At 37.1% G+C, this 23,581-nt stretch overlaps 1 protein-coding gene across 1 annotated transcript in view; it reads left to right on the top strand.

Annotated features, from left to right (window-relative positions):
• C10H12orf56 (chromosome 10 C12orf56 homolog) overlaps window positions 1-23,581 on the top strand; it is a 123,742-nt gene that overhangs the window by 59,480 nt on the left and 40,681 nt on the right. Inside the window, 3 exon segments of the mRNA XM_073214273.1 lie at window positions 12,492-12,565; window positions 12,568-12,890; window positions 15,840-15,913. Coding sequence (XP_073070374.1) covers window positions 12,492-12,565; window positions 12,568-12,890; window positions 15,840-15,913 — 471 coding nt within the window.

Raw genomic sequence — 23,581 nt, 5'->3', positions numbered from 1 at the left:
GTGGAATTCCTGGGTTAAATGGTAGGTCTGTTTTGAGCATTTTGATGAACCTCCATACTGCTTTCCACAATGGTTGAACTAATTTACATTCCCACCAGCAATGTAGGAGTGTTCCCCTTTCTCCACAGCCTCGCCAACATTTGTTGTTGTTTGTCTTTTGGATGGCAGCTATCGTTACTGGTGTGAGGTGATACCTCATTGTAGTTTTAACTTGCATTTCTCTGATAATTAGCGATGTGGAGCATCTTTTCATGTGTCTGTTGGCCATCTGAATTTCTTCTTTGGAGAACTGTCTGTTCAGTTCCTCTGCCCATTTATTAATTGGATTATTTGTTTTTTGTTTTTTGAGGCGTTTGAGCTCTTTATATATTTTGGACGTCAAGCCTTTATCGGATCTGTCATTTACAAATATATTCTCCCATACTTTAGGGTTCCCTTTTGTTCTATTGATGGTGTCTTCTGCTGTACAGAAGCTTTTCAGCTTAATATAGTCCCACTTGTTCATGTTGTTTTCCTTGCCCGGGGAGATATGTTCAAGAAGAGGTCACTCATGTTTATGTCTAAGAGGTTTTTGCCTATGTTTTTTTCCAAGAGTTTAATGGTTTCATGACTTACATTCAGGTCTTTGATCCATTTTGAATTTACTTTTGTGTATGGGGTTAGACAATGGTCCAGTTTCATTCTCCTACATGTAGCTGTCCAGTTTTGCCAGCACCATCTGTTGAAGAGACGCCATTGTATGTCCATGGTTCCTTTATCAAATATTAATTGAACATATATGTTTGGGTTAATTTCTGGAGTCTCTTATCTGTTCCACTGGTCTGTGGCTCTGTTCTTGTGCCAGTACCAAATTGTCTTGAATACTATGGCTTTGTAGTAGAGCTTGAAGTTGGGGAGTGAGATCCCCCCTACTTTATTCTTCTTTTTCAGGATTGCTTTGGCTATTCGGGGTCTTTGGTGTTTACACATGAATTTTTTAATTATTTGCTCCAGTTCATTGAAGAATGTTGCTGGTAATTTGAGAGGGATTGCATCAAATCTGTATATTGCTTTGGGCAGAATGGCCATTTAGACGATATTAATTCTTCCTAGCCATGAGCATGGGATGAGTTTCCATTTGTTAGTGTCCCCTTTAATTTCTCTTAAGAGTGACTTGTAGTTTTCAGGGTATAGGTCTTTCACTTCTTTGGTTAGGTTTATTCCTAGGTATTTTATTCTTTTTGATGCAATTGTGAATGGAATTGTTTTCCTGATTTCTCTTTCTATTGGTTCATTGTTAGTGTATAGGAAAGCTACAGATTTCTGTATGTTAATTTTGTATCCTGCAACTGTGCTGTATTTCGATATCAGTTGTAGTAGTTTTGGAGTGGAGTCTTTAGGGTTTTTTATGTACAATATCATATCATCTGCAAATAGTGACAGCTTAACTTCTTCTTTACCAATCTGGATTCCTTGTATTTCTTTGTTTTGTCTGATTGCTGTGGCTAGGACCTCCAGTACTATGTTAAATAACAGTGGGGAGAGTGGGCGTCCCTGTCTTGTTCCCGATCTCAGAGGAAATGCTTTCAGCTTCTCGCTGTTCAGTATAATGTTGGCTGTGGGTTTATCATATATGGCCTTTAGTATGTTGAGGTACTTGCCCTCTATTCCCATTTTGCTGAGAGTTTTTATCATGAATGGATGTTGAATTTTGTCAAATGCTTTTTCAGCATCTATGGAGATGATCATGTGGTTTTTGTCTTTCTTTTTGTTGATGTGGTGGATGATGTTGATGGATTTTCGAATGTTGTACCATCCTTGCATCCCTGGCATGAATCCCACTTCGTCATGGTGTATGATCCTTTTGATATACTGTTGAATTCTGTTTGCTAATATTTTATTGAGTATTTTTGCATCTACATTCACCAGGAATATTGGTCTGTAATTTTCTTTTTTGGTGGGGTCTTTTCCTGGTTTTGATATTAGGGTGATGTTGGCTTCATAGAATGATTTTGGGAGTATTCCCTCCTCTTCTATTTTTTGGAAAACTTTAAGGAGAATGGGTATTATGTCTTCTCTGTGTGTCTGATAAAATTCTGAGGGAAATCCATCCGGCCCAAGGATTTTGTTCTTGGGTAGTTTTTTGATTACTGTTTCAATTTCTTTGCTTGTAATTGGTTTGTTTAACTTTTGTGTTTCTTCCTTGGTCACTCTTGGGAGGTTGTATTTTTCTAGGAAGTTGTTCATTTCTTCTAGGTTTTCCAGCTTGTTGGCATATAGGTTTTCATAGTATTCTCTAATAATTCTTTGTATTTCTGTGGGGTCCGTCGTGACTTTTCCTTTCTTGTTTCTGATTCTGTTGATTTGTGTTGACTCTCTTTTCCTCTTAATAAGTCTGGCTAGAGGCTTATCTATTTTGTTTATTCTCTTGCTGAGCCAACTCTTGGTTTCATTGATTTTTGCTATTGTTTTATTCTTCTCAATTTTGTTTATTTCTTCTCTGATCTTTATTATGTCCCTCCTTCTGCTGACTTTAGGCCTCATTTGTTCTTCTTTTTCCAGTTTCGATAATTGTGATGTTAGACTATTCATTTGGGATTGTTCTTCCTTCTTCAAGTGTGCCTGGATCACTGTATACTATACTTTCCTCTTAAGACTGCTTTCGCTGCGTCTCACAGAAGTTGAGGCTTTGTGTTGTTGTTGTCATTTGTTTCTATAATTCCTTGATCTCTATTGTGATTTGTTCGTTGATCCATTGATTATTTAGGAGCATGTTGTTAAGCCTCCATGTGTTTGTGAGCCTTTTTGTTTTCTTTGTTAGAATTTATTTCTACTTTTATACCTTTGTGGTCTGAAAAATTGGTTGGTAGAATTTCAATATTTTGGAATTTACTGAGGCTCTTTTTGTGAGCTAGTATGTGGTCTATTCTGGAGAATGTTCCACCATGTGCACTTGAGAAGAATGTATATCCTGTTGCTTTTGGATGTAGAGTTCTATAGATGTCTGTTAGGTCCATCTGTTCTAGTGTGTTGTTCAATGCCTCTGTGTCCTTACTTATTTTCTGCCCGGTGGATCTATCCTTTGGGGTGAGTGGTGTGTTGAAGTCTCCTAAAATGAATGCATTACAGTCTATTTCCCTGTTTAGTTCTGTTAGTATTTGTTTCACATATGCTCGTGCTCCTCTGTTGGGTGCATATATATTTAGAATGGTTATACCCTCTTGTTCGACTGAGCCCTTTATCATTATGTAGTGTCCTTCTTCATCTCTTGTTACTTTCTTTGTTTTGAAGTCTGCTTTGTCTGATGTTAGTACTGCAACCCCTGGTTTCTTCTCGCTGTTGTTTGCCTGAAATATGTGTTTCTATCCCTTGACTTTTAGTCTGTGCATGTCTTTGGGTTTGAGATCAGTTTCTTGTAAGCAGCATATAGATGGGTCTTGCTTTTTTATCCATTCTATTACTCTGTGTCTTTTGATTGGTGCATTCAGTCCATTTACATTTAGGGTGAATATTGAAAGACATGTACTTATTGCCATTGCAGGCTTTAAATTCGTGGTTACCAAAGGTTCAAGGTTAGCTTCTTTAGTATCTTACTGCCTAACTTAGCTCACTTATTGAGCTATTATACACGCTGTCTGGAGATTGTTTACTTCTCTCCCTTCTTATTCCTCCTCGTCCTTTCTTCATATGTTGGGTGTTTTGTTCTGTGCTCTTTTTAGGAGTTCTCCCATCTAGAGCAGTCCCTGTAAGATGCCCTGTAGATGTGGTTTGTGGGAAGCAAATTCCCTCAGCTTTTGCTTGTCTGGGAATTGTTTAATCCCACCATCATATTTAAATGATAGTCGTGCTGGATACAGTATCCTTGGTTCAAGGCCCTTCTGTTTCATTGCATTAAATATATCATGCCATTCTCTTCTGGCCTGTAGGGTTTCTGTCAAGAAGTCTGACAATAGCCTGATGGGTTTTCCTTTATAGGTGACCTTTTTCTCTCTAGCTGCCTTTGAAACTCTTTCCTTGTCCTTGATCCTTGCCATTTTAATTATTATGTGTCTCGGTGTTGTCCTCCTTGGATCTTTTCTGCTAGGGGTTCTGTTTATTTCCGTGGTCTGTTCGATTATTTCCTCCCCCAGTTTGGGGAAGTTTTCAGTAATTATTTTTTCAAAGACACCTTCTATCCCTTTTCCTCTCTCTTCTTCTTCTGGTACCCCTATAATATGGATTTTGTTTCTTTTGGATTGGTCACAGTTCTCAGTATTGTTTTGTTCCTGGAGATCCTTTTATCTCTCTCTATGTCAGCTTCTATACGTTCCTGTTCTCTGGTTTCTATTCCTTCAATGGCCTCTTGCATCCTATCCATTCTGCTTATAAATCCTTCCAGGGTTTGTTTCGCTTCTGTAATCTCTTTCCTGGCATCTGTGATCTCCCTCCGGACTTCATCCCATTGCTCTTCCATTTTTCTCTGCATCTCCGTCAGCATGTTCATGATTTTTATTTTGAATTCTTTTTCAGGAAGACTGGTTAGGTCTGTCTCCTTCTCAGGTGTTGAGTCTGTGATCTTTGTCTGCCTGTAGTTTTGCCTTTTCATGGTGATAGAGAGAGTTTGTGAGCTGGCATGAGTGACAGCTGGAAGAGCTTTTCTTCTTGTTGGTTTGTGGCCTTCCTCTCCTGGGAGAATAGCGACCTCTAGTGGCTTGTGCTTGGCAGCTGCGCGCAGACAGGGGTGCGCAGACAGGTCTTCTGCTTCCTGCCCGGTAGCTATGGAGTTTATCTCCGCTTTTGCTGTGGGCGTGGCCCTGCTCGGGCTACTGCTCCAAAATGGTGGAGCCCAGTTGGAGGGGACGTGCTGGGAGGCTATTTATCTCTGTAAGGGGCCTCTGTGCTCCCTGCTGCCCAGGGGGTGGGAGTGCCCAGAGATCCCCAGATTCCCTGCCTCTGGAGTAAGTGTCCCACCCTACCCCTGTAAGACTTCCAAAAAGCACTCACCAAACCAAAACAAGAACAACAACAACAACAACAAAAAAAAATTAAATAAATAAATAAAAAAAGAAAAAAAGAAAAATGCATGATTTTCTTTGTCCTCAGGCAGCCGCTCACCGGTCTTGCTGGCCTGTTTCCCTAGTATTGGGGTCCCTGTCCCTTTAAGAGTTCCTAAAAGCACTCGAAAAATAAAAAAATTGGCTGCTCCCATTACTTTGTTCTCCGGCATCGGCGTCAGGCACCCGCTCAGTTTCCCTAGTATCCAGGACCCCACACATGTACTGTGGCTGCGCTCTGGTGCGGATGGCTGGGGCTGGGTTTTCAGCAGTCCTGGGCTCTCTCTCTCTCCCTGGTGACTCCTCTCCTCCCACTGGTAGCTGGGGGGAGGCGCGCTCGGGTCCCACTGGGCCGGGGCTTGTATCTTACCGCCTTCGTGAGGTGCTGGGTTCTCGCAGGTGTGGATGTGGTCTGGATGTTGTCCTGTGTCCTCTGGTCTCTATTTTAGGAAGAGTTGTCTTTGTTATATTTTCATAGATATATGTGGTTTGGGAAGGAGATTTCCGCTGCTCTACTCACGCCGCCATCTTGGCTCCGCCCCTCCACCAAATGTTCTTTTAGGAAAAGTGTACTGTGAACTACTTAAGAGTTCCCTAAAGCTGAAGAGAAAAAACGACTACCTGTTGCTTGCAAGTGTGAAAAAACAGAGAGGAAGATGGAGGTAAACAGAACACTTGTACAGTGCTGGCACAGAGTAAGACCTATAGAAATTTAATGGAGTTCGCCTTGAATAAGTCATTGAGGAAAAGAAATAGTGACAATGCTTAGCCCTCAGTCCTGGTCTGCTAGGCACGTACTCACCAGTGCAGATTATGACCTGAGTTTATATCTGTGTAATCACAAGTCTGATCACATGTCCAAGTGGGCATGTTGCGATGGGAAAACTCTTGAAAGACTGAAGGAGAGACCTGGAGATGCTACAGGAGACATGAGGGCTTATTGGGACTTCCCAGGAGTGGCCATCTGGACAAGGGGGGGAACTGCTTATATGGGAGGAAGGGACAGAGACTCCACTTGTGCCAGGAGTGAGGGGACTGAGACTGCATGTTATGCTAGAAGGGATCATTTTGTGCCCTAAGGAACAAAACATTGATCAGAGTGGTCAGCTTCCAATAAGATGTTTCCTTTGATAAGGCAGGCCTGGATTTGGCCAGCCCCAGGCCATCAACGTACCTTATATTTAGCAAACCTCCCAAAAGAAGGAGGGGGCCATGTGGATACATGGCTGCTCTGGGACAAAAGGTTACAAGTGGGCAGTGCTTGTCCCCACACTATCTGTCTGCAACTTCTAAAGATTTTAGCTAATGAAGAAAACAGATCCTACCATGTGCAACAACATGGATGGAGCTAGAGGGTATTATGCTCAGTGAAATAAGCCAGGCAGAGAAAGACAAGTACGAAATGATTTCACTCATCTGTGGAGTATAGGAACAAAGCAAAAACTGAAGGAACAAAACAGCAGCAGACTCACAGAACCCAGGAATGGGCTAACAGTTACTAAAGGGAAAGGGACTGGGGAGGGTGGGTGAGAAGGGAGGGATAAGGGGAAGAAGAGGCATTACGATTAGCACACATAATGTAGAGGGGCGAAACGGGGAAGGCATTATAGTACAGAGAAGACAAATAGTGACTCTATAGCATCTTACTACGCTGATGGACAGTGACTGCAGTGGGGTATGTGGTGGGGACTTGATAATGGGGGGAGTCTAGTAACCATAATGTTGCTCATGTAAGTGTATATTAATGATACCAAAAAAAAAGATTTTAGCTAATGAAAATTTAAAAGGAGATTTTCTAAGCATAGTGCATGGCGAATAGAAGGATGAGCTTTTGGAGACATTGATCTGTTTAAAAAACAGAAGTAGAGCTGATGAGCGTGGCATCCTTATGAAATGAGATTGTGCTACCCTTAATTGTACATCATTAGCAAAAGGGATGGAAAAAAAAGTGAACCTTATATTTTTCTCTAAGAAGAAGCATTTCTTGAAAGAAAGTAGAAAAGGAGGTTGTGTTGTTCCTTTCTGTATAGTAGATAAACATGTAGGCTCTGTAGCCACACTGGCTGACTTCAAATCCTGACTCTGCCTTGGGCTATTTAATCTTCCCAGGCTTTATCCCAAGGGCAGGATGGGGCTCATATTAGTACTTTCCCACAGGGATAATATATAAGGGCTAAATCCTGTACATGTGAAGTGCCTGTACATGTACACCTTGTGAGGCACTATGTGAATCCTTATTAAAACAGCTCTTTTGTTATTGCTGATTATCAGTAAGTTAGTCACTGAGCAATATTCAGCATCCTCAGAATCCTCGATCAAGTTTTGGGACAGAATAACTTTCATCTTTTCAACTCTTACTAATAACACTATAGTATTTAAAAAATAAAAATGCTATTGTGTGATAATTTGACATGAGGTACCATCCATAGTAATTTTCTAAGAATTCCTTATGCAACAGATTATTGCAGTTGAATTAGAGAACCAAATCATGTAGTTTATGTAAATATATGTGTAAGTACATGAATCCAGAATGCTTAGAAACTCAAAAGAAAGGCCTTTAACAGCTGTTCTTACAGTATTTATTTCTTGATAGTTCTCAAAATTAACTCTGAAAACATTAAATAGATATATTTTCTTGCACACAATTTGCTCATAGTTTATCATGATTCACAAATATACATTTCTCAATCAGACATTTATAAAAATACAAAAAAAATATTCATTGAGCATGGGGGGGGTAGAATCAGTAGTCCTTCTCCCCCTCACTCTCTTCCATTTTATCCCAACCTTCCTCTTCCTTTTTCTTCCTCCCTCCCTACCTTTATGCATCTGTGTGAAAATTTCCCTGGTATATATATTCAGGAGCACAATTGTTGTGTATATTCTACATTGTGTTAATTCACTTGTTGGTTTTCGACATTAAAAATGTCTCCTCCTAAATGTGGGATTCACATATAAATCAAGTATAAAAATCAAACAAATATTCATATTTGACCTGATTGTTTATAGTTCATAATGCGTGATCAAAACCGAAAGTTTCTGTGATGAATGCCCTTGTACTGTTCACCATGTAAGAACTTATTCACTATGTAAGAATTTGTTCACCATGTAAGAACTTGTTCGTTATGCTTCAGAAGATTGGAGACTGACGAGAATTAGGCTTGGGGTGGATTAATGATTGTATATTGAGTCCCCTCTACAGAATTTTATTGTTGTTAACAACCATTTGATCAATAGATATGAGAGATGCCCTCTCAAAAAAAAAAAATGTCTCCTCCTTTTGTTAGTTGCCTGTTAGCTTTATCTTTGTGGTCTTTTACTGAATAGAGTTTTAATTTTGATATAATAAAATGAATTAAGATTTTGATTCTTGTCAAGATGCAGTAAGCACATTTTATCCCACCTTTCTCTCTGAACGCAAGTAAAAATCCTGAATAGAATGCATACAGCAGTTGATTGCTTGATTAAAAAAAAATAGATCAGTGCAAATCAAAACCACAATGAGATATCACTTCATACCAGTCAGAATAGCTAATATCACTAAGAAATAACAAGTGTTGGTGAGGATGTGGAGAAAAGGGAATTTACTCTTGAACACTGCTGGTGGGATTGTAAATTGGTGCAGCCACTATGGAAAGCAGTTATAGAGGTTTCTCAAAACACTGTAAGTATTAATACCATATGACCCAGCAATTGTACTTCTAGAAATTTACCCAAAAACAAAATCAATAATTTGAAATGATACATGCACCCGTGTATTTACTGCAGTATTATTTTCAATAACCAAACTATGGAAGCAAACTAAATGTCTATGAATAGATGAATGGATAAAAAAGATGTGGTACATATATATAAGAATATTACTCAACCATAAAGAGAATTAGCATCTTGCCATTTGAAATAACATGGATGGACCTACAAGGTATTATGCTCAGTGAAAAAAGTCAGATAGAGGAAGACAAATACCATGATTTTACTTCTATGTAGAATCTAAGAAACAAAACAAATGAACAAATAAACAAAACATAAATAGACTCAGACACAGAAAACAGACTGGTGGGTGGGAGGGGGCTGGCTCAGTAGGTGAAGGGGGGAAATAGAATGCTTGGTATCTTGATCTGGGTGATGGTTACATGAGTGTATTTACATGTCAGAATTCATCAAGCTCTATACTAAGATATGTGTATTTTACTGTATGTACCTCAATATAAAAAAAAACTAATTAAAAAGCAACTAAATAAATGTTCTCCATTGAATTTAACCAAGACTCAGTGTGAACAACAGCCATATAAATTTTCCTCTAAAATATGCTTTAACTGAGTCACATGTAATTTGACATGTATTGTCATTCAGTTTGAAATATCTCAATTTCCTTTAATATTTTCAGCAGCTTGATTGTAATGTGTCTGGTATGGAATTCTTTCAGTTCATCTTGTTTGGGAATCACTGAGTTTCTTGAACTGTAAGTTTATGTCTTTTGCCACATTTGGGGAGTTTTCAGCCATTATTTCTTCAAATGTTTTTTTCTGCACTATACTCTTTGTCTCCTTCTGGAACTCTGAGGACGTGAACATTAGCCCTTTTCATATTGTCACACAGTCTCCTGAGATTCTGTTCATTTTCCTTCCATTTTTATTCTCCATGTTGTTCATATTGGATAATTTCTATTAATCTGTCTTCAAATTCAATGAGTCATTCCTCTGTCATCTCCATTCTGTTTATTGAGACCATTCAGTGAATTTTTAAATTTTTGGTTATTATAGTGTATTTTTCCTCCTACAATATCCATTTGGTCCCTTTTTAATCTTCTTTTTCTCTGATGAAACTTTCTCTTTCCATTTGTTTTTACAGGATTCCCTCTTAGTTATTATTGGAACACGATTATAATGGTCTGATAATTCCAACATCTTTGTCATCTCAGTATTGAATTAATTGTCTTTTTCTTCCTAAAATAATTGAGATTTTCCTGGTTCTTCAAATGTCAAGTAATTCTGGATTGTATCTGGGACATTTTGAGTATTATGCTGGGACATTTTGAGTATTATGCGACTCTGGTACTGGTCTTTGCCAGCTTCTTAGTTATGCTTAAGATAGCTGAGAATTATTTTCTAACTTTGAATTGTTCCACATAGAGTAGTTTATATTTCAATTTTGCTTTACTGGAATCTTTAAGGGGAATTTTCATATTTCTTTAACTTCTTACTTATCCCTTTTAAGAGTTTAAAACATTTTTTTCTAATTGATTTTTCTAATTATTTCTAATTATTCATTTCTTGGTAGAGTCAATATGCTCATGTATATGTACTGTTCATTCTTAGCTGAACTTGCACATAACAGGTTTTTCTGAAGCTGCCCAATTTTGCCAGTTGCCTTTTGGACTGTGATTTTTAGCCTGACATTTGCAGCCTCAATTATCTGTCTTGATGCAGAGCCAAAAAGGAGAAAAAAAAAGATTTGTGCATATTTTTTATTTTGGAGTTGTCTTTCCCACTTCTCTAATCTCTTCTTCCTTTGCAACTGGGCTATCCCTAGAGATATCTAATCAGCTCATTAGAAAAACTCCTGACTTTTAGCAACTTTATTCTATAGATATAAAGTTGATACATGTGCAAACTCAAGGTTCTACACCTCTTGCTTAGCAATGAACTACTCTTTAATCAGACGAGCAATGGTGAGTATTATTGAATTTCAAATGAAGAATACAGTTTAGTTTTATGTATTGGCTTGCTTAACTGGTGAGGCTATAATGTCCATGCCATTTTCATTTATGTTGCCAAAAAGGTAATCCTTTTTAGGAATTGTTTTTAACTCTCCAAAGTAATCTGTTTTTCATACAACTGAGTAAATAAGTCATTTCAAGTAAGACTTTATGTAACTACCTAAAATCATTCACTGAACTGTTACACAACATATGTTGTTCCTAAAGTGAACATTTTAATATAATTTCATAACTTTATCTCATATAATCTACACACTGAGTTATTTAACTCTCCAATACCCAGGGAGAAAATTTTAGGAAATATTATCTTCAAGAATAAAGAAAAGCTATCATTTTAAAGAGGATTGTAATATGTATTATCCATTTCTGGGCTGGATATATTACTTTACCTGGAAATCCTAGTGTAAGCATGTTTTATTCTTAGATGCTTTGATAACACTGTTATATAATACTAGAATCCTATGAAGAAGGATAATGTAAGATAATTACTGAGCAGCACTGAGAGATTATGGGTCTTATACAGTAATTTGTCCAGCTATGTGTTTAAAATATGGCCATGCCATGTGCCCCTCTACAGAGCAAGAAGAGTGTGGGAAGGAGGGAGTGCTCTCATGCTGAGAGTTTGGCAAGGGGTGGCTGTTTAATGAGGATGTTTAACTAGGATGAGTGAACTGCGGTGGTCACTTTGTGTGTGTGTGTATGTGCATGCGCACGCTCACACAGGGGTGCATGTGCACATGCAACATCAGTGGGGGTAGCTGAGGGTTGGAACTCAGCACAGTTCAGAACACTGTACAGATAATGAATGACTTAATACCTTAACTTAAGAACTAATAATAACAAAGTGACTTTCCACTTTCATGGAGGTTCCAGTCTTATAAAGGAGACAAGATACTTTAATATAAAATGATAAACTGGCAATTCAAAGCAATACAGGATAATGTTAATAGCTCACACCTATTGAGTGTTTCCAGTGTTATGAACTCATAGAATGTATTTTTTTATTTAATCCTTGCAGAAACTCTATGAGATTGGTCTTATTGGTCCTATTTTTAAATTAGGAAATCGAGGTTTGGGTCAACCAAAGTTCTATAACTACTAAATGGCAGAGTCAGGATTAGAATTTAGATGTCATCAGATTCTGCAACTTCTTAGCCCCTCTACCACTTGCTCCCTTTTATAGCAGAGTAGAGCAATGGGTCATGATGAGCTGGAAAGAACAGGGCAGATAAGGACGGGGTACAGGACTGCTTCTGAAAAAGCACTGTTGTCATTGGGATGATACTGGAAAAATCAGAAGAGTATTATTAATGAGACAAATCAAAGAAAACATGATTACAACAATCTCGCTTAATATCTCCATATAAATAGTTTTTTCTTTATAGGATCCATAGAAATGCACAAATGAAAGAACAATCAGGGTTCAAAACTAGAATGAAAAGTCTTTCACTGGAAATGACTGGGGTTTTGTGAAGGATGGGCACAATACTTTAGTTATAAAAAGTACTTCTTTAATGACATTAGGTAGAGTTTTACTTCTCAAAGCAGAAAAGTATACAAGAACAATAGTGACCTCCCTTAGGTCAGTGGGTAAGCAAGTGAGATTAAATCACTCCCTTCTCTTAATAAGCATTCCTTATGTGTGAAAAGATTTACTTTTAGAGTCTTAAACTGCTGCAATTGGGCCACTGGATGGACTCTCTTTGTTCTTTACTGTTCAATTCTGAATATTATGTTTGACACTCAGTTCTACCTGACAGGTACCACCAAGAGAGCACCATCCTGTCCAAGAACTCACCCTTCTGTCCTCCTTCAGACCTCGAGAAGCTGTCTGTGACCAAAGGGCCTTTCGACCTCTACCTACACCCTCCAAGAGTAGCTGTCAGTCCACATCAGCCTCAGGCAAGGCTGTCAGCTTGCCATTTTGCACGACAAACACAGAAGGACCCCAGGGACTACTAGATCACGCTCTAAGTGAAATCCCTTTCAAGTGCAATGGCAACAGAAATGAGTTTTACTTAGGAAATTCCTCCCTGGCCTCCCCTTCACAGTGCAACCCTAACCTGGAGAAAAAAGATTCAGAACTTCATTTGTACATTATTTCCACAACTTCATCCATATTTCTGTACTTAAAAAGCTCATGGAACAATTATATTATAGTAAGTGTCCTCATAAATTAACCTTGACTCAAGTATTATTTTTTAGGGCAAAACATGTCTTTTGCTCTACCTCTCCATTTTGGAAATTTAGCCTTGGAATTCAAGAATACTGTGAAAAACAAACATACTGGACAATTAAGGAGATGATTTTATGCAGGCTATTGCAATAGAGAAAATCCTCATTAATTAGGAGTGTCTTAAAGGGAAGCAGTTGAAGGGTTTTATATATAGGCAGATAAACAAGGGAGTCATCAGTGAGCCTCCGGGGAATCATGAAGGGTGGAGACAGGTCTTAGCTTGGAATATCTGTGAGCGGGATAGTCTTTGTCAGTTAGCAGTAGTATTTCTCAACCATTTCTGCTTTCAGAGCACAGAACTCAGATAAGTTTTAATACTGTCAATATGTCTTTATTTCTCAGCTGAGCTATTCTAAGTAGATTAGTGGGAGTCATTGTCAGAGTATCACATAATTTAATAGAGGTCACTGAGTCTAAGTCTCTTATTTTATGACTGAGGAAACTGAAGCACAAAAATTTAAAGTGACTTACTCAAGGGCAGAGTCAAAACTCCCACTTAGGGATCTTTTTATTATACCAGGATCAGTTTAAAAATAACTAATTTATTAAAGAATAACACAATCCTTTTCAATTATCTTCAATGGTATATAATTTTTATTACTGATCTTCCCACATAACAATATTAAGAAATATGAAAGGTTCTTTTCACTCAGAATAATCCAGGAAGCAGGGACTTTTATAAATGGTTAAGAATTGTGAAAGACTGTAAGACAACTCTAATTTTTTTCTTATAGCACAGTTCAGAATGCTTAAAGTTTAAATTAAATGCTAAATGTTTAAAATTTCTCTCTAAATTTTTAAACAGCTTCTCCAAGTTAGGAATGTAAATGAATCATAAATAGAGGGAAACAACTAGTCTAGAAGGTCTTATATATTCTAATATAAACCAAAACAGTTGACTAAAAAAATTCTAACTAAATATGTCTAAATGACTGTTTATACTTCTCTGAACTGACCAATGCCTGGTTTTAGTACCACTTTTTAATTCTGTAGCAGAGGCATGGTTGGGGCAAGTCAGCTAGGCCAACTCATAGCTCTTCTGATAAGAAAAGCAGTAACAATAATTAGCATGTATTTGTATTAACCACTAGGATCTGTTCTGATGCTTTCTGTATATTAACTCATTTAATCTGCACAACCCTGTGAGGTAGGACTGTTACTTTCATTTTATAGATGAGAAGATTAAGGCATCAGGAAATTAAACAATATATACAAGGTTGCACAACTAGTGTAGAGCTGGGATTTGAACCCAGGTAGTCTGATTTTTTTTTTTTTATGGCCACTGAAATAAATGTGAGTGGTGGAGAGTTATGTTTGTGAGTTGGTAGATACTGTCATTTAAAAACTGCTCTCTCCCTTGAAAGATGGAAATGGGTAAATAAATACAACCTACATCAAAGACAAATCAGTTTAGCATTCTAGTAAGAGTAAGACATTAACTGAACATAAACATTTTAAAAGTTGTGACTGACCTTTTTTATGATACTATTGAAGTCTTTCATCAGGTTGGTCACTTTGCCTAGGTCTTGGTGATGTCTTCCTAAGTTTTAGGATATTTAAAAAAATCTTCTTCTAAATCAGACTTATCTTAGTTAAATTAATCTCTTGTACCTAGAGATCTAGCATGATCTTTCGTGCTGAGGTAGGGAAATGCTCCTGGGAAAAAGGATTGGCCACCTTAACTCTTAATACTTTCAGGTAAAATTAACCTAATCATCAAGTTAGAAACTGGCATTCATTCTGGTTTTAAGGTTTACAGAGAGTTTAGTCTTCTTGAGTAACCTATTTTATCTGTAACTATCACCAAAAGTAACTGTACCTGAGTTGTTTAACATCTCGTATTCTACAAAGACAAAATATGGCAATTCTTTGCCCTTGATAATGCTGTGAAGATAGCTGCTAGAAAGCTAAATAATTGAGGAATATCCCCAAGTTAAAATTCTAGATTTAAGTGAAGCATAAATATTTGGAGAGGAAAAAAAGACAGTTTTTTGTTTTTTTTTTTAATTTAGAGCAGTGACAAAAGTAGTAAGAAAAAGCACATACTCTCCCCGACCCCCACACCCACACCCACACCCTGCTCTGATATAAAGGAATAAGGCAGGGGTAAGCTTGTTTGGAGTTGTAAATCAGCAACATTTCAAAAATTCCTTCTGACCTCTCTGTGAAGCCTCAACGTAAGTAAAATACCATTTAGAGATTTGCTGAACATTACATACCCACTTATTTTGAGGACCCAGAATGAATGGGAAATGATAATACTAAAACTATGAGTTAAAAAATAACCTTTTAAATAGGGGAATAGTTAACAAAATTATTGTCTACCTAAGCTAGGAATACTAAGTGGTCAATAAAAAGATTGAACTAAGTCTATACATACAGACACAAAAAACTGTCTACCATATGTTAAGTGAAAAAGAAACGTTCTAGACTCCTATATAGGATTTAATTTAGCTAGTATTAAATATATATTATTAAAATGTACCATATGTGTTATAAATGTATATGTTATAATTAATATGTTTTATATGCCTGAAAGATATAAACCAAAATGATTATAGTCAGTACTTTGAATAGTGGGATGGAAGGTATAGAGGGAGATGGGGAGCTTCAATGCTTTACCTTATGCATTTCTGTATTGTTTGGTTTTGATAGATAATTTTATTTTATAATGAGTAAATGTTATGTTTAAAACCTAAAAAAAACTATATAAAGAAAAAATTCCCTTTGGTATCATCAAACTCTGGAATGAGTTGTATAAACAAATCATGTATTATTGAAGGGACTAAATATAGATATATGACAGTGACTAAAAGTAGGCGGAATTGATTTAACAAAAATTCTAACTACTCCCACTTTTCTTCACTTTCAGAAAGCTACTCTTTTACAAGATCCCCTATATGTTAGTGAGCTCAGTCCTGCTACTGGAAGTCAAAAGCCATACAGGTAAGGTGTAATGATATGAGAGGGTTGCACGGGAGTTTTTCTCTCCTTTTTCCTCTCTTAACTCTATGTGTTGCTGACCACCACATTTACACCTCTACCTCAATGCCCTAACCTGAATTTTAGGTCTGCAAACACTGGGCATCACCTCCTGTAGGTATTACAGCAACTTTTAAGTCAGCATATTCGAAACAGAACTCAGCACTTTCCTTCTGAGACCTGATCATCCTGTTCTATTTCCTAACAAGGGGCTTGGTGGTGTTATCCCTAGATCATCTAAGCTAGAGACCTGGATATCACCTTGACTGTCTCTTTCTCTTTCACCGTCCCCCACATCCAGCCAATCACCACATGATTTATTGTGCTGCTTTAATTAATCTGGATAACATTCACTTCTTCACACTGCCTTGTGCTTAGGCCCAATTATCTCTGTTCTGGGATCCTACAGTATTTTCTTAGCTGGCCCTCTGCCTTTATTCTTGCCCCTTTCCAGACCATTCTCCATTACGACAGGAATCTTTCAGAAGTACAAATCGAATCATGTAACTTCTGCCTTAAACCTTTTGGATGGCTCCCCATTGCCCTTGGGAGAAGGTCTAAGTCTGTAACAGCTCACACAGATCACCCTAACATTTCTTTTCAGTTTTCCATGGTCAGCTATTATGTTCTGTGCATTCCTGCCCTAAGTTACTGATCCAGATGAATTTGTAGTTCTCAGAAAGCTCCTGTTTATTTCCCCCCTAGGCCCTAACCTGATGGGCCTTATTCTGGAACACTACTCTCTATACTTCCTCCCTTGTGAATAACTTCAACTCAAGAAATCTTAGCTAACTTTAAAAATGACTTCAGAAAACTAAGTTAAGGAGGGCCTTTCCATAACATCCTTGCTTACACATCTTGTAGCACTAACCAGTCTACATTATGGTTGTTTTTTCTTAATTATTGTGCAATATGCTCCTTAAGGGCAGGGACTGTAGCTTGGTCACCAGCACACAGAAGGCTACCAGTCAGCCTTTACCGAATAAATGAATGAATGGGATAAGATAGAGAGGCTGGGCTCAGATCATATAGGACATTGTATTCAAGGCTAAGGAGTTTGGGTTTTCTCCAGATTTCATAGTTTATATTCTTGTCACAAACACCCTTATACTGAAAGAGTTACATGTGAGGTGATTATTTTCCAGAAGATTGTGAGCCCCTGGAAGGCAAGGAGTATGATTTACTGATTTTTGTATGTTTTCTTTCTTACTTAAAACAGTGCTTTGCACATAGAAATCACTTAGAGATTGATGGTATCAACAGTTTTGATATTAAGAAAGTCATGGGCAAGTTTTGAGAGGTTTGTGATAGCGATGTGTATTGGGGTCATGTAAATGAGCTAAGAGTACGTTAATTTTAAAAGATGCATATATTCTCCACTAAAAGGAACCGTTGGGACAGAAAAATTTTTTTCTTATTCCCTTCTAGGTTCTTGGGCTGGTCTAATAATTAAATTGACATAAAACAGATTAACAGGAGAAAAACATATTTAATTTTGTACATACAGAAGCCCCAAAGATAGATGCAAATGCATCTAGGCAATTGAGGCTTATTTGCTATCCTGAGCTAAGGAATGGGATAGGGGGCTGGGGCTTCAAAGGGAAGGGGGGCAGTTCACAGGAAGATAAGAGCAGATGCTTGGTAATGAAATGTTGACTCTGCCACGCAGGTAAGCCTTTCAGATAAAAAAGTTTATCTTGGTATTAACTCTCTTTCTGGTCCAGGCCCCCTATCCAAATTCTTCTAGGCAGTTAAGAGGTAGGTAAAAGTCTGTCTTCAGTCTACTGGGTCTTAATTGCTTTCAGCTCAAAATCTGGGACTGGCATATTCTACTCCCTTTCAGAACCAGCATTCCTTGGAGGAATGACTGTTCTTGGTCTGGGGCAGAAATACATAGATGAGTCTAAAACAGTTTGTGCCACCATGGAACACAGGAGCCCCCATGAAAGGGCTCCTAATAGCCAAAAATGGAACAATCTGAGTATCAGAAAAACATAATGAATTGGAACTCACTGAATGCATAAAAATTCAGAGTATATAATGATGAACCATACAGAGAAAGTCTTCCCTGCCACCCCCAACAGAAAGAAGTGAAAACACATTGAACTCCATTAGAAGTAAATAGGGCATCAATTCCTTACTGAAAATAGGCAAACAAATGGAAATAATTATGCATTTATCCTGCCTTTCCTGCATGAACTGTAATCAGTTCAGGGTAACCTAGTAGCCCAAGTTAATGAGGGCAAAGTCCATTTTACAGAATTCCAGCTAATGAACGTGGAAGGTAACAGAACTAGAAAATGACCGCTTTTGCAATCCCTAATGAAATAATATATTCATGCAACAATTCTCAATGGATGAAGCCATTAGTTAGAAAAGCAAAGTGGAATCTCAAAATGGAGGGACTATTTTGTGAATAAACCCCATTGATCAGTCTTAGCATCACTTAAGTGGGACAACCAGATTTTTGTGCCTCATTATTTAATGTAATACAAAACACACAGCACCTCTTATAAAGTATCTTTGTTAGAACAATTAAATCTGAATCTGAGTTAAAAGTGTGTGTATGTCAGTCTTACAGAGTAATGATTCTGACACATGAAAACATGGAAGAACCTTGAAGGAATTATGCTAAGTGAAATAAGCCAGACATCACAGGACAAATATTATAAGATTCCACTTCTCTGAGCCACCTAGAATAAGCAAATTCATAGAAACAGAAAGTAGAATAGAAGCAGGGGCTTTCTACCAGGGTCTGGGGGGAGAGGGGTATGGAGAATTATTGTTAATGGGTAAAAAATTTCTGTTTAGGAAGATGAACAAGTTCTGGAAATGGATAGTAGTGATGGCTGCACAACATGGTGAATGCATTTAATGCCCCTGAATTGGGTACCTAAAAATCGTTACAATGGTAAATTTTATATTATGTGTATTTTATCTCATTTTTTAAAGGGTAGGGGTTTGTATGTGAGTGTGGGTATGTAAAGGAATAGATAAAGCAAGACTAACAAAATGTTGAAAGTAACTGAAGCTAGATAATGGATAGGTGGAATTTCTTACATAGTTTTCTGCATTTTTCTGTATGTTTGAAAATTTTCATAGTAATTTTTTTAGAAGATTTAAACATAACAAGGAACTACAACAAGTATCTTATTTAGATCTTGATTTTAACAGCCAAATATAAAAAGACATTTTTAACACAATAGAGGACATTTGACTATGGACTGAGTATTAGCCAATACCAAGGAATTACTGATTATTTTGCTGGCTGTGATAATGATTTTGTAAGAAAATATTTATTTTGACATATATCCCAAGGTAGGTAGGAGTTAAGTAGCATGTTTGTGATTTTTTAAAACATGGTAATACACATAGCTTAGAAATTCTACATGTTTTTACATGTTTACTCTAAAAACTATCAGTTTTACTTTTGGTGCTTCATTTAAAGTGACTTTAAGGCTAACTGTATAATAAGTTAGGCTCTAACTTTATATATGTGTAGCTTGAAATTTATCCCTGAGGACAAGGAGTGTTCTGCCACTATCTTGACTCAGGAAAACTGTATTTCTTGTACAGTTATTTCCTGAAGACAACATATTTAAAATGCACTTTGAGGGATGCAATATATGGACATCATACACAAGAAATGGTCTCTACCTGCAAGGTATTTTCAGTTTTAAAGGAGTAAATATTCTTTGGGCTTTCAAATTAGAAATCTGTCACAAATATGAATTCTATAACCCAACCATTGTAAACATATACACAAAGATTCTCATATAATGTATGAAAGCCTCTCCTAGCTGTAATGCATTATACAAACGTAAGGTATTATTTACCTTAAATGTCTGGAAAAATGAAAAAATATAGGAAAAATAGAGATTATCATTTGATCAAGAATCCTTCTTGACACATTATTTGAGTGAATTTATATTTTGTAGCTGATAAACACATAGGATATCTGTTAACTAATATAAATTTTCCCCTTATCCCTAAATTGAATAATGGAGTCTTCTGACAATTGAACTTTTTCTTATTTAAATTAGTCAAAAGAAGCTTGTCGCCTATGTGAAAGCAGATATTCTCTGAATGTTCAAAGAAACTGTGATTACATGCAACTTCTCTGTAGAAATATGGACTCCTGAATCTAACTTGTAATGAAGGCATATATGAAGCCTCAATTTATGTATGAATTGATTTTTAGTATGAAGAGATTAGTGTGCTTTTTCTTATAAAATTTGTTTTGGCCTTTAAAAAAATAGTTTATGGAACATTTTTCAAGGATAGATCATATACTAGGCCACAAAAAGAGCCTCAGTGAATTCAAAAAGATTGAAATTGTACCAACCAGTTTCTCAGATCACAAAGGTATGAAACTAGAAATCAATTATGCAAAGAAAATGAAAAATCCCACAAATACATGGAGGCTTCACAACATGCTCCTAAATAACCAATGGATCAGTGACCAAATAAAAACAGAGGTCAAGCAATATATGGAGACAAATGAAAACAATAATTGAACACTGCAAAAGTCTGTGGGATGCAGCCAAGGCCATGCTAAGAGGAAAGTATATTGCAGTACAGGCCTACCTCAGGAAAGAAGAACAATTCCATATAAGCAGTCTAAACTCACAATTAATGAAACTAGAAAAAGAAGAACTAATGAGGCCCAAAGTCAGTAGAAGAGATGCATTATAAAGATTAGAGCAGAAATAAATAAAATCGAGAATAATAAAACAGTAGAAAGAACCAATGAAAGCAAGAGCTGGTTCTTTGAGAAAATAAACAAAATAGATAAACCCCTAGCCAGAATTATCAAGAAAAAAAGAGAGTCTATACACATAAACAGAATCAGAAATGAGAAGGGAAAAATCACTATGGATACCACAGAAATACAAAGAATTATTAGAGAATATTATGAAAAATTATATGCTAACAAATTGGATAACCTAGAAGAAATGGACAACTTTCTAGAAAAATACGACCTTCCAAGGCTGACCAAGGAAGAAACAGAAAATCTGAACCGACCAATTACCAGCAACAAAATTGAACTGGTAATTTAAAAACTACTTAAGAATGAAATCCCTGGACCAGATGGCTTCACTGCTGAATTTTATCAAACATTTAGTGAAGACCTAATACCCATCCTCCTTAAAGTTTTCCAAAGAGTTGAAGAGGGAATACTTCCAAACTCATTCTATGAGGCCAGCATCACTCTAATATCAAAACCAGGCAAAGACACCACAAAAAAAGAAAATTACAGACCAATATCCCTGATGAACATAGATGCAAAAATACTCAACAAAATATTAGCAAACCAAATTCAAAAATACATCAAAAAGATCATCCATCATGATCAAGTAGGATTTATTCCAGGGATGCAAGGATGGTACAACATTAGAAAACCCATCAACATCATCCACTACATCAACAGAAAGAAGGTCAAAAACCACATGATCATCTCCACAGATGCTGAAAAAGCATTTGACAAAATTCAACATCCATTCATGATAAAAACTCTCAACAAAATGGGTATAGATGGCAAGTACCTCAACATAATAAAGGCCATATATGACAAAGCCACAGCCAACATCATACTTAACAGTGACAAGCTGAAATCTTTTCCTTTAGATCAGGAACAAGACAAGGGTGCCCGCTTTCCCCACTTCTATTCAACATAGTACTGGAGGTCCTAGCTACGGCAATCAGACAACACAAAGAAATAAAAGGCATCCAGACTGGCAAGGAAGAAGTTAAACTGTCCCTGTTTGCAGATGACATGATATTGTACATAAAAATCCCTAAAGAATCCACTCCAAAATTACTAGAACTAATATCTGAATTCAACAAAGTTGCACTTGAATGTAAGTCATGAAACCATGAAAGTCTTAGAAGACAACATAGGCAAACATCTCCTGAATATAAGCATGAGCAACTTCTTCCTGAACACATCTCCCTGAGCAAGGGAAACAAAAGCAAAAATGAACTCATGAGACTACATCAAAAAAAGTTTCTGCATGGCAAAGACACCATCAATAGAACAAAAAGGCATCCTATGGTATGAGAATATATTTGTAAGTGACATATCCAATAAGGGATTAACATCCAAAATATATAAAGAACTTACAGACCTCAACACCCAAAAGCAAATAACCAAATTAACAAATGGGCAGAGGATATGAAGAGACACTTCTCCAAAGAAGAAATTCAGATGGCCAACAGACACATGAAAAGATGGTCCCCATCACTAATCATCAGGGAAATGCAAATTAAAACCACAATGAGATATCACCTCACACCAGTAAGGATGGCCAGCATAGAAAAGACTAAGAATAACAAATGCTGGTGAGCATGCGGAGAAAGGGGAACCCTCCTACACTGCTGGTGGGAATGTAAGCTAGTTCAGCCACTGTGGAAAGCAATATGGAGGTTCCTCAAAAAACTAAAAATAGAAATATTATTTGACCCGGGAATCCCACTCCTTGGAATTTACCCAAAGAATACAACTTCTCAGATTCAAAAAGACATATGCACCCCTATGTTTATTGCAGCACTATTTAGAATAGCCAAGAAATGGAAGCAACCTAAGTGTCCATCTGTAGATGAATGGTTAAAGAAGATGTAGAACATATACACAGTGGAATACTATTCAGCCATAAGAAAGAAATAAGTCCTACCATTGGCAACAACATGGATGGAGCTGGAGGACATTATGCTCTGTGAAATAAGCCAGGTGGAGAAAGACAAATGCCAAATGATTTCCCTCATGGGTGAAGTATAACAATGAAGCAAAACTGAAGGAATAAAATAGCACCAGACTCAGAGACTCCAAGAATGAACAAGTGGTTACCAAAGGGGAGGGGTGTGGGAGGGTGGGTGGGGAGGGTGGGAGAAGGGGACTGAGGGGTATTATGTTTAATACACATGGTGTGGGGGATCACAGGGAGAACAGTGTAGCACAGAGAAGGCACATAGTGGATCTGTGGCATCTTGCACTGATGGATAGTAACTGCATTGGGGTATGAGTGGGGACTTGATAATAAGGGTGAATATAGTAACCACATTGTTTTTTCATGTCAAACCTTCATAAGTGTATATTAATCATACCTTAATAAAAAAAGAAAAAAATAGTTCAGTATTATAATCTATTATCATAGGTGCGAAACAGTAAAAACAGTATTTCTATATGGATCTTAGCAAATCGTTGACAAATGGGAAAAACTGGAAAATCAAATCGAAAATAATTCTGCTATTGTATTTTTTTCTGAGGCTTTCCTTTTCTAAGCTCATTTATGAAAACCACAGTCTGCTTTTGGAGTTCTCAGACCAGTAGGAGGATTTAATAGTTACTTTTAAAATGAAATGTGGTAGTAATTACAAGTGAATAGGGAAGTAGAACCTCACAGTTCGTTCTTACTTCATTTAGATACCACTTATTGAATGCTTACTGCCTGCTAAGCACATATAATACCTAAAGTATCAAAACAGGACAATGGGAAAGATACTGTCATCATCCCCGTTTTACAGACAAGAGACTACAGAACTTGCCCATAGTAATTACCCAGCTGAGTAGGGCAAATGTAGGATTCTGTTCATCCTGTCTGATCCCCAGGCTCACAGTCATGTTTTTTCTGC

The sequence above is a fragment of the Manis javanica genome, chromosome 10 (genome assembly GCF_040802235.1).
Source record: "Manis javanica isolate MJ-LG chromosome 10, MJ_LKY, whole genome shotgun sequence".
NCBI lineage: Eukaryota > Metazoa > Chordata > Mammalia > Pholidota > Manidae > Manis > Manis javanica.
The sequence above is the reverse complement of the archived record's forward strand: the minus strand, read 5'-3'. Positions and strand labels throughout refer to the sequence as shown.